The 12,153-nt window shown below is 40.0% G+C and overlaps 1 protein-coding gene across 1 annotated transcript in view; it reads right to left on the bottom strand.

Annotated features, from left to right (window-relative positions):
* The window catches only part of GRXCR2 (glutaredoxin and cysteine rich domain containing 2), a 15,900-nt gene extending 7,130 nt beyond the window's left edge, over nt 1–8,770 (bottom strand). The window contains exons 1-2 of the mRNA XM_007122622.3: nt 8,435–8,770; nt 1,376–1,597 (exon numbers count right to left, since the gene is read on the bottom strand). Coding sequence (XP_007122684.1) covers nt 1,376–1,597; nt 8,435–8,770 — 558 coding nt within the window. The remainder of the gene's footprint in view (nt 1–1,375; nt 1,598–8,434) is intronic.
* Nucleotides 8,771–12,153: the final 3,383 nt, after the last annotated feature.

Consider the following 12,153-nt stretch of genomic DNA (forward strand, 5'->3'; position numbering starts at 1 on the left):
TAGGGAGGGTGGGAGGGAGGGAGACGCAAGAGGGAATAGATATGGGAACATATGTATATGTATAACTGATTCACTTTGTTGTAAAGGAGAAACTAACACACTATTGTAAAACAGTTATACTCCAATAAAGATGTTAAAAAAAAAAAAAAAAAGAAAGTTGTTTTCTTTCGGTGGTGGGGCCAGGGGTGGGGGTGGGGGAGGGGCAGTAAGGGATGGCATGATCAGATTTGCATTTCAACTATATTTTATCAAGTGTGAGATCAGGTCGGAAAAAGACAGGAATGGTTCTGAGGAGAACTGGAGTCTGGTCATGGCTTTCTCACTCCCTTGACATCACTCAAGTGCGAGGAAGTCCCTGGCCCATTTTGTCATGCTAACCCATGGGAGGTTCAGCTTCAAGTCCCAAGAGATGGAATCTAAAAAGAGAAAATTCATTTCTGCTGCTTTCCAAGCTTTTACTCTCTTAGCTTAAATTCACCAGAATTGCTTTTCTCACCCTCAACCCCACACTGTGAACTAACGAATGTCATCACCTTCCCTCTTGTCTGAGCATGTCTGAGCAATGGTTTCCAAGCTGGGGAGTGCACACCTCTGAAAGGTGTGGGGAGAAAAAACATTCGCACTATCTATATTTATTTTTTATCTAAAGAAAACAAAACAAGAAATTAAGCTTTAATAATATCTTCCAAAGAAACGGTTATATTGATTTTTAATAAACAAGGTGACACCAGCACCCTCACTAAGTTGGGCAGTCACTTAACATAGGTGGTACCCAAGGGACCTTCTTGTATACATGATGTAAAGTGACTTCACTTTACATAAAGTGACAAGGACGACCCTGCTCATTCGTTCACTTTCAGCATATTACAACATGTTGTGGTTCACCAGTGTCTGGTCTAGTGGATTTACAGATGATATTGCTTAGTTTTAACTAAACTAATCTCCACAAACTCTAAAGACAAGTAGATTGATTAGATTTCTTCAAGGAAACTGGGGGTTGAGGATTACCACCGATAATAGAAGCACAAGCAAACCCATAAGAAAAGGACAGAGCTGATTTTTCTCCATCTCTACAACGAGCTGTTCTAAGCCTCAATGCAAAGTGAAAACAATAAGTTCCTAATCAGATCTTAAATCATTCAAAATAATTCAAATCATGAGTATTTGAAATATGGGCTTATAACTATTATGGCTAACAATAAAATGTGATAAACCACTAGAATATAATAAACTTAAAATTCCTCAATATCTTTAACATTTAGACATAAGTATTCACATTCAAAAGTTCTTACTTAAATAGTGCACAATGAAAACAACTTGGAGACCACGGCTATAGGGCCAGCTCTGCGCAGGGCAGTGAACCGTTCTGACATACCTGTGGGTACTGGTTATGGGGGAAGGGCCCTCCCGTCTCTGCCAAAGGCCCATCGTTCTGGTCTCCATAGATTTCTTCTTTGCTCATCAGAGACTCTTCCTCAGCCTCCTCTTCCTTCTGGAGCATTTTCCTCATGAAATCTCTCTTGTCCATTGGAGTTCGAATGATTTTCAGGTTATTCGTGTAGATGATTATCTTTCCAAAATCTATAATAGGTGGGGACTAGAGAAATGAAGAATGAGCATGGTGATTCACCAGGAGTCACCAAATACAGGGCTGCAGAACCTCTTCAACATCCCAGGAAAGAGAGATATGGTCTGGCACTAGGGATCCCATCACAACCCAAAGCTACAGCTCATTCTCTGGTTTCTTTGCTCTGTCTGAAAACCCTGAACACCAGCTTCTTTCTTCCTGTTGATGGTAACCAGCCAAAGCTGAATTAATCATGTAACTAGAATGTAGGACTCTGCAGGACAGGGTCCAGAGCTTCTATTCCTACTACATACCATGGGATCTGGTGCAGGGCTGGGCAGAGTGAGTGCTTAATGCATACAAAGGAAAGCTTTTAAAAAATCTCTCAGCAACCAAATTATTAGTTATGCTTTTTTTTAAAAAAATTACCAGTTTACATAATTAATCAGGGTGCCTTTTAAGTTCTAACTTTTTTTGTTTATTGTATAATGCATCATTTGAAAATACCAAGGAAATATCTTTTTGTTTTTAATGATGCATGAATGGAAGTAATGCTAGTTGGCAGTAATTGATTGTAAGAAGTCAATAAAGTAACTGTATTTTTTAAAAAATAAATAAATCTCTCTCCAACATTTTTATGCATAAATAATAACAGTAGACACAATTTATTGAATTATTACTATTATTATTATTATAGCGGATAGCATTTATTTTGGGTCAGGCTTCATACTAAGCATTTTACAAACATTACCTCACTTCCCTCCCAAACATCCCTATGAGGTAGATGCTATGATTTCTACATTTTACAGAAAAGGAGACTGAGGTTCAGTGTGGTTAAGAGTCTTCCACGTTTACAGAGTTACTCAGGGTTTGTGGCCAGGATTCAAACCCAGGTCTGTCTCACCCTAAGGACCATATTCTTAACACCTATACTGTAGTATTCACAAACATTCCCCACCACCACCAGATAAGATATATATGTGTGTGTGTGTGTGTGTGTTTTCATTATTCATATAATATGAAAATCTTTTTATGTCAACAAATGTACTTCTATAGCATCATTATTAATAGCCTATATTCCCTTGTATGGATTTATCATGTGTTACTTCATCATTTGCTGAGAAACAACTTGGGCAATACTACAGTGCAGTAGAGAAGCCTGGGGAGGAAATGTTTCACAGAGCTAGGATAGCTTGGGGGCAGACAACACTAGATTGACTCCCAGCTCCACTGTCCACCAGTTGTGAGATGGGGAGAGCCATTTGGCCTCTCAGAACCTGTTTGCTCACGCAAATGGGTTGACATCCAACTGATGGGCACCACCAGAGACAAACTACTTATTAAAATATATGAATATTTCCATACTGGGTGGTAATCAGGTGCTGTCCTGATACTCCTGAGAGCCTTCCTGTTTCCCCAGCCTCTCTCCTCAGGGAGCCTCTCACATCCCCAAACCCAGCAATGTAGACATTAATGCTTAAGACCCCAGGTCTCAGGACCCTGCCCCAGCACTCTGCTGGCTTCTGTGCTGACTGAGCAGTGTTCCTGTGCTTAAATATTTTGGCTCTCATCCCTGAGGCTAATTATATCAACGTCTAGGGGCGAGGGTGCAATGAAGAATATGTAAGAGTTTGCAAAAGCTAAAGATACTATGCAAGTGACGGGCATTGTTACTGCCATTAGTATTAAAAACTTCTTTAGTAGTGCACGTACAATCATGCTACACAACTACACTCCCCAGCATGAAATATTTGGCCCTGCTTTTACAGAACTGTATAAACCAAATTTACTTAGATGCCACAGTTAAGCAGTCTCCTATTTAAAGCCATCAGGCATTCAGTCATAACCTGGCTTGAGCAGGACTTCAATCTTCAGGTCTCCTTCCTTGAAACACCCATGGAGTTTTCAATAATTATTTACGGAGCCACAAGCTTCCTGCCTGGCCCTGTTTTCTCTCCCTCTCTTCAGGGGATCATGTGGCAGCTTCCATTTCCTACTGTTTGATGCATGCTGGGTTCCTGTTTCACACTCTGGACTATCAGTTTCTGAGCATCAGAAGATAAAGATGGTGGCACTTTTGGAAGGTTCCATATCTCTTTCCAGTAATAGCCAAAGAGGTTCAGTTACTAGGAAGCTTTTTTCACACATAGGGCTGGGTTTTTCAAGGCAAAATTCTCAATATACAAAAAAAAAAAAAAAAAAATTGCAGTCATCTGATCCAACCTCCTGCCTCTAAGCTGGTCAGCATCTGAGACACCCAGGATAGTAAATTTACTTTTAAGATACTCCAAAGACGGAGGGTCCCAAATCACCTTTAAGGTGTGTTTAAGTTTCAGCCACCCTGACAGCCAAGTTCTTCCTTGTGTCTAAGGAAACTCTCTGGGTGTAACTAAAGTTCACATTATCCAGTTACACCCAATTGCCTGTGAGGAATACCCACTCTTACATTATAGAGGACCAGGATGGAGCCAGGAATTTTTTGTGTCCTTCCAATGCCCGGAATGGCAACTTATGTGATTAAACATTCATAAATACTCTGATGTCAAAAGCAACAGGACTGGGAATTGCCATTCAGGGACCATGAAACCTTTCCACAGCTCTGTGTTTAAATGCAGACATGCCTAGTGGGTACTAGAAACTCAATGGGCTTTGGAGGTAGGCAGACCTGAGTTCAAATTTTAAATCTCCCAAACTGTGTGAGATTTGCAAGTTTTTTTAAGCCCTATAAACTTGTTTTTCCAATTTGTAAAACTCTCACAGAATTACTGTGAAGATAAAATTGAATAATTTACACAAAGTACCTGTTCAATAAATGTTACTTTCCTTCCTTTCCCTTTCATTTTTTTAATGAAACTTATAAACTTTAGTCAGTTTCAATTCCTTAAAATATCTGATTGTTTATAACCACTTTCTCTATCCATCACATAAAATTTTAAAAGACTCCATATTTCCTAGATAAGAACCTGGTCATTATCACAATGGTAGGTAATATATACTGAGCATATACAATGTGCCAGGCACAATGCTAAGTACTTTTAATGTCATATATTTTTAATCACCATGATAATCTTGAAAGTAGGTACTTTTATTATCACAAGGTTAAGTGGCTTTTGCTCAAGCTCACAGAGTAAGTGGGTAGAACGGACATCAAGTCCAGGTTTAATTGACACCAGAGCCTTGCTTTTTATGATTATTATTTTATTGTGGTAAAATATACATAACATAAAATTTACCACTTTAACCTTCTTAAGCTTCAGTTCAGGGACATCAGTACATTCACATTATTGTGCAACCCTCTCCACCACGCATCTCCAGAACATTTTCTTATTCCCGCACTGAAACTCTTCAGTTAAACTCCACCTTCTCCTCTCCCCAACCCCTGGCAAACACCATTCTACTTTCTGTCTCTGTAAATTAGACTATGCTAGTACCTCATGAAAGCGGAATCATACAATTATCCTTCTGTGACCGGCTTATTGAACTTAGCTCAAGGTCTTCAAGGTTCATGCATGTTATAACGTGTCTCAGAATTTCCTTCCTTTTAAGGCTGAATAATATTCTATTGTATGTATATACCACGTTTTGTTTGTTCAGTCACGTATTGATGAGTATTTGGGTTGTGTCCACCTATGGGCAATTGTGCTGCTATGAACACTGGTGTACAAATATCTGCTCAAGTTACTTTTAATTATTGTGTTTAACTGCTACACAGTGTTGCTGCAAAGCCGATATTTACTAAGGGTTATTTTACAGTTGGATCCAAGTACCTGTTCAATAAATGTTACTTTCCTTCTTCCTTTCCCTTTCATTTTTTTTAATGAAACTTATAAACTTTAGTCAGTTTCAATTCCTTAAAATATCTGATTGTTTATAACCACTTTCTCTATCCATCACATAAAATTTTAAAAGACTCCATATTTCCTAGATAAGAACCTGGTCATTATCACAATGGTAGGTAATATATACTGAGCATATACAATGTGCCAGGCACAATGCTAAGTACTTTTAATGTCATATATTTTTAATCACCATGATAATCTTGAAAGTAGGTACTTTTATTATCACAAGGTTAAGTGGCTTTTGCTCAAGCTCACAGAGTAAGTGGGTAGAACGGACATCAAGTCCAGGTTTAATTGACACCAGAGCCTTGCTTTTTATGATTATTATTTTATTGTGGTAAAATATACATAACATAAAATTTACCACTTTAACCTTCTTAAGCTTCAGTTCAGGGACATCAGTACATTCACATTATTGTGCAACCCTCTCCACCACGCATCTCCAGAACATTTTCTTATTCCCGCACTGAAACTCTTCAGTTAAACTCCACCTTCTCCTCTCCCCAACCCCTGGCAAACACCATTCTACTTTCTGTCTCTGTAAATTAGACTATGCTAGTACCTCATGAAAGTGGAATCATACAATTATCCTTCTGTGACCGGCTTATTGAACTTAGCTCAAGGTCTTCAAGGTTCATGCATGTTATAACGTGTCTCAGAATTTCCTTCCTTTTAAGGCTGAATAATATTCTATTGTATGTATATACCACGTTTTGTTTGTTCAGTCACGTATTGATGAGTATTTGGGTTGTGTCCACCTATGGGCAATTGTGCTGCTATGAACACTGGTGTACAAATATCTGCTCAAGTTACTTTTAATTATTGTGTTTAACTGCTACACAGTGTTGCTGCAAAGCCGGAAAGCGGAATCATACAATTATCCTTCTGTGACCGGCTTATCGAACTTAGCTCAAGGTCTTCAAGGTTCATGCATGTTATAATGTGTATCAGAATTTCCTTCCTTTTAAGGCTGAATAATATTCTATTGTATGTATATACCACGTTTTGTTTGTTCAGTCACCTCTTGATGAGTATTTGGGTTGTGTCCACCTGTGGGCAATTGTGCTGCTATGAACACTGGTGTACAAATATCTGTTCAAGTTACTTTTAATTATTGTGTTTAACTGCTACACAGTGTTGCTGCAAAGCCGATATTTACTAAGGGTTATTTTACAGTTGGATCCACTATTGAAAAATCATGACTTCCCAGCTCTCATTTCCTTATTTTTCCTAAGTACCGCATCGACAACCTGTTTCAGTGGGTGGAGCTGCACGAATCCATCCTGATGACTCTCACACCAGAGGCGGGCTAGCAGTGGGATGTGGCATTTGTTCAGGCAACAAAGAAAACAAGGATAACCAGATGAAGCAGAAATCAAACCCTGAACCTTGTCTCTAGAGTACTATGTTTAAAACCACTGTGCGGTGCTGCCAGGAAGACTCCGGTAGCTGGTTTTATCAAGTCCATGCCTAATCATACTTTTACATAAATGCCAAGTACAACACATGACTGATGAAGGTCAAGCAGTCCAATATTATAAACCATGGCCTTGTACAAGGTTCGTATAAACTATGACTTTATAAATTCTAAAGCTACAAATGAGATTTAGTTAAAAAGAAATACTGTAAGTACGGGATATAACAAAGTACCTAGGACATAATAAGCACCTGATAAATGGTAACTATTATTATCATCATCATCACTATTATTAATGGCCTTATTCTCTTAAAAGGAACATTCCATAGCGCCAAGGGCATGGGGAATCAGAAGACCTGGGTTCTTATTCTGACTCTGCACCTAATGACCCTATAATATTGGATAGGTCCCTTACAACTTGGAACTCAATTTTCCTCACTTGCAAAATGGAAATGACCATACTTTGCCTTTCTCCTCAAGGTTGTGAAGAAGACTCAATGAGATAGAATGTGATAGTGCTTTATAATGTGTAAATCACTCCACTAACATGAGGGATTGTTCATTCCAGCCCCCTTTAATATCAAAAAGAAACCTGGTATTATCTTTGATAAATGTGGACATGCCCATAATTACACTTTTACCAATGCCAGCAAGGCCAATACAATACATTTGTCTGCTGTAGATGTATAATCTGTTCCCTTAGGAAACGAACAATAAGAATGATTAGAGAGTAATTATCTGAATTTCACACTTTAAAAATGAAAACATATCCTGGTGTGCTATTCATTAATAACCTGGTACATTATATCATTGTATTTACTCTTTTTTTTTTTTAAGGCATTCATGGCCCTACTGGCAGAGAGCATATACACATCTCCTATTAGTTTTTGGAAATCAGCGAATATTTTCCAGGTTCTTCTAGCTTCAAAGAAGATCATGTATGGGCTTTTGATTATCCATGGTACTGGAGAAGATAACTGAAATTCACAGATAAAAATACATGTTTCAAGTGAAATATTAGCTCAAATGTCTTCCCATGTAACATTTCCTCTGGCTGATTTGCTTTTCACCATTTCTTCCCAGGACTCCAACTACCCAGCATTCATGTTAACAAGCAATGGCAAGGCAAAATAAATAAATAAACAAACAAAAAAGCAGGCAGCAGGAGGGAGATAAGAAATAAAAGAAGACATGGATAAACCACAAGCTGAATAATTGGCTGGAATAAAATAAGCACCTTCAAACACTTAGCTCTTTCAGGAAAAAGAACAACTCGCCGCATAATTTTCTAAAACGGCAGACTGGCAACCTGAAAACCGCTGCATCTCTATTTCATTTACTTACCAAGATTACCCAGGCAAAGACCCAATTACAGTTCGCTACCCTGGATGGAATTTGAATACTAGCTATGCGTATTGCACTTTCCAATAGGTAGTCAACAAGAATGTTATTTTCATCCCAGAAATATTATTCTGAGAGCGGCTTCACATTGGGTGCACCTATAGCTCTGGTCGGTACCAGGGCAGAAGCAAGATACAAATCTGAACAATTCAGGTGTTTCTCTAACCACATTTTAGTCCTTAAAGCTTATACACCATGGGCAATACCAACCTTACGGTCATTCGCCTTGTAATCATTGAAGAAAGGCTGGCTGCTCGCCAAGGTGTAGGCACTACCCTCTCGAAACACGCTGATCCGCTGAGCAGTCAGCTTAGGGGAGTACGACCGGGGTTTGGGGGCTTCCCCAGACCCATAAACACCATCCATTGGTTCAAGGGACTCTTGGAGGAAACTGTGAGGGTACTCCTCCTTTGGCGACTCTAATTCCTGCCCATCCTCAAAGACCTGCTTCAACACCCGGCCACTGTAGGAGGAAGAGATTTTAAATCGTACTTTCCGGGGTTTGCCGTCACTCTTCTGCTTCAGCTTCTTCTCAGGGTCCTCCATCAGCAGAAAGTTCACCTTGTGGTTTCCAGGCTTTGGTGTAGCCAGTGAAACTTGGGGCTCTGAGAAAAAGGCATTTTATTTTCTCTCCTGCATATAATTAATTCAAGCTGGTGCTGGGGTATGCTCGGTTTACAGCAACTGACACCTGCACATTAAATATTGATAGGCCTTCATGCAGAGGCAGGCTACTGCGGGTTTATGGAGTGGATGGAGCATAAGACAAGACTGGGTCCTCTCAGAATCCCAAACTCACCCATAACTTCACCCCAACCCTGGCATTTCTTAATATGAGCATGTGTAGCATGCTCAAGCATGAACAAGTAATCAGTTCAGCAGGGATCAGTTAGCAGGTGTCTCGTTATTCTTACCCACAACTATGACCTAGTGAGCATTTAATAGGTGCCAGAGATTTTTACATGCATTATCTTACTTTGTCCTCACAATAAACCTACAATGAAACTATTACTATCTGTGTTTTACAGAGGGGAAAGTGAGGGCCCGAGCAGTTTCTCCATTAGTTTACTCTATTCCAGCAAGTAAGTGACAGAGCAGGGATTCGAACTCAGTTCTAACTGATTCCAAAACCCATGACCAGTCCACCAAGCCAAAAGTTTTCAAACCGTGTCTCATGGAGCCCTAGACAGGAAGAAGCCATGGGTGCTTCTGAGCCTTCTACCCCTGCATTAACCAATGCACCTTCACTTTATATTTATTTTACATCTAAGATTTCATCTGCAAAAACAACTTGAGCCCCAATGCCTGCTGAAGACAGCACCTAGTAAATGCCCACACTGTGAGGTAGTTGCTGGGATGAATATCAGAGAAGCACAAGACGTGGGGCTTGAGAATGACAGTCCTATAATTTAGTTTAGGAAACAGGCCTAACACATATGAAATAACAGCCTCCTGCTTAGGGAGCAAACTGTCCACTGCCAACGGCCAGAACAGCTATTCTGGGAAGAGAGCAGTCCCTCAGGAGACAAGGATGGAAGAAGAAGGCTTATAATGGAAGGACCCTTGGATTGGCCAAAAAGGAACGAGTTGGGCCTTCCCTGGTGGCGCAGTGGTTGAGAGTCCGCCTGCCGATGCAGGGGACACGGGTTCGTGCCCCGGTCTGGGAAGATCCCACATGCCGCGGAGCGGCTGGGCCCGTGAGCCATGGCCGCTGAGCCTGTGTGTCCGGAGCCTGTGCTCCGCAACGGGAGAGGCCACAACAGTGAGAGGCCCACGTACCGCAAAAAAAAAAAAAAAAAAAAAAAAAAAAGAACGAGTTGGATTTGAAGAGCTGACAGGGTGGAGGTTAAGACTTTCTCTCAGTCTTTGCTAACGGCATCATCACTGACTTAGTTGCCCAGACTGACTTCTCCCGTACTTCTGCAGCCATTCCCATGGATTCTATCACCACTGCCTTCTTCCACCCAGCCCCACCTCTCCGGCCCCAGCTCAAGCCCTCATCACTTCTGTTTTCAGAGCTGTGGCAGCCTCGTGGTGACCTCCCCACCCATCCACAAGTCCATTCTCCACATAGATGCCAAAGCTATGCTTCCAAAGCACAAGTCTGTGGATGCCACTCTCCTGCATAAAACGTCCTAACTCTTCATGCAGCAGGTAAAGGTCCTCAAAACCTAACCCTGTCTTCCTCTCCACTGGTCCTCTGTCTCTTCCAGGTGCTGCCTGGAATTTGTGTCCAGGCATACTGACAATCTCACCTATTTCTCAAAACCACAGATTTCTGTCTCCTATCCAGTACAAACTCTGTTTCCCGATTGAAATGTCAAACTTTCACTCATCCTTCAAGTCACACCTCCAAAGTCACAGCTCCTGGGAAGCCTTCCCACCTGTCCCGAGGAGAAGGCCATGGGACTTTGGACCTACCACCATTAACTGCTTCTTGTTTTTCTCTTACCATTCCTGTGTTCTCCATGAAACTGTGAACACATCAGAGTTAGGAGCTATCTTGACCATTTCTTTACCCCTAGTTTTTATCAAAATGCCTAGTATTTAATAAAACTCAGTTAATAATTATTCAATGAATGACTTCCAGGTGAGATAAATCAAATAAATAAAACTTTTGGAACAGGAGATGAGCACATTTTCTGGAGAACAGTGAAGAGGTGAAAGTTGTCAAGAAAAACATCTACATTTCTACTAAAAAAGGGTTTCCCAGTTATAAGGTCTCTGTGTAATCAGTGCAAGGAATAGATTAAACACACACACACACACACATACACACACAGAAACAACATTTTAAAACAAAAAAGAAAGAAAGATATGTCTTCATAATATCAGAAGATACATGCCTATAGGTTCCCTAGGATGCAGAGCTGGCTGTGATGTGCCATGAATGGATGACAGGAGGCTGAAACATGGACCCCTCAGCCCTCAGGACAGCCAGGTGGGGCCCCAGGTTCCCAGGTGGTCACCTCAGATGACATCAGCCTCATCTATTTCCTCCAGTGTAAAAAAACAAGTACCATTATTTTCTAAGTATACCATGCCATGAAAAAGACCAGGAAGCCCTAACTAGAAGAACATTTTCTTCTATCCATCCCAGGAAACAAGTATTAGTAAAAGACTTATAGCCTATCTTCATCCAAAGGACCAGTGAGTGGACTTTCATGGCTACCTGGTAAATAGGCATTCTCCACTGAACACGGAATAAACATCATTAAAAAGGTAGACTTTCAAAAGGGTAGATTTCAACCAGAGTGTATACATTGACGCATTTTGCACAATTGTGCTTCTGCTACCTTGAAAATTCGTTAAGCTTAAATTAAGATAGAATTATGAACACAACTGAATGAATTGGATAGGATTCTCACTATGAAAAAAAGAATCCTTTAGTTATGTGCAGAAATCAAAAGCTGGCAATGAGTTTTCCAAGTAACAATTTTTTTGTACTTTTTACACTCATTCCCACATTCACAAACAGACTTCCAGCAAGCCAGACCAAAATCATGGAAGTTTTGAAACAATCATGCTTACTTGATAATTTTTAGATGTTAGTGATTTCAGGACAGTCACAACTTATACACCTCCAGATGGAGCATACATTGATAAAATGAAAACAATGTTGGCAGTATTAGCCAAAGCTTTAAAAATGTTCACATCCTTGAACCTTACTAAAGAGAAAATAATCGCATAAATCAGAAGAAATAATGTCAAAACATTAGCATGAGTTGCCCCCAGGGGGAAGACTCTCAATGACTATTTTTTCCTTCCCAGTTTCATTATATTTTACTTGACTATGATAAACGTATCTTACTTTAATAATCGGGGGGAAATAAATGAAAAAAAATTCATTACTTTCAACCCAATAATTTTTCTTAAGGAGATGATTTTTCTTTTTAATTTTAAAAGTTTATTTGAGCAAAATTGATTTG

This window comes from Physeter macrocephalus, chromosome 8, assembly GCF_002837175.3.
Source record: "Physeter macrocephalus isolate SW-GA chromosome 8, ASM283717v5, whole genome shotgun sequence".
NCBI lineage: Eukaryota > Metazoa > Chordata > Mammalia > Artiodactyla > Physeteridae > Physeter > Physeter macrocephalus.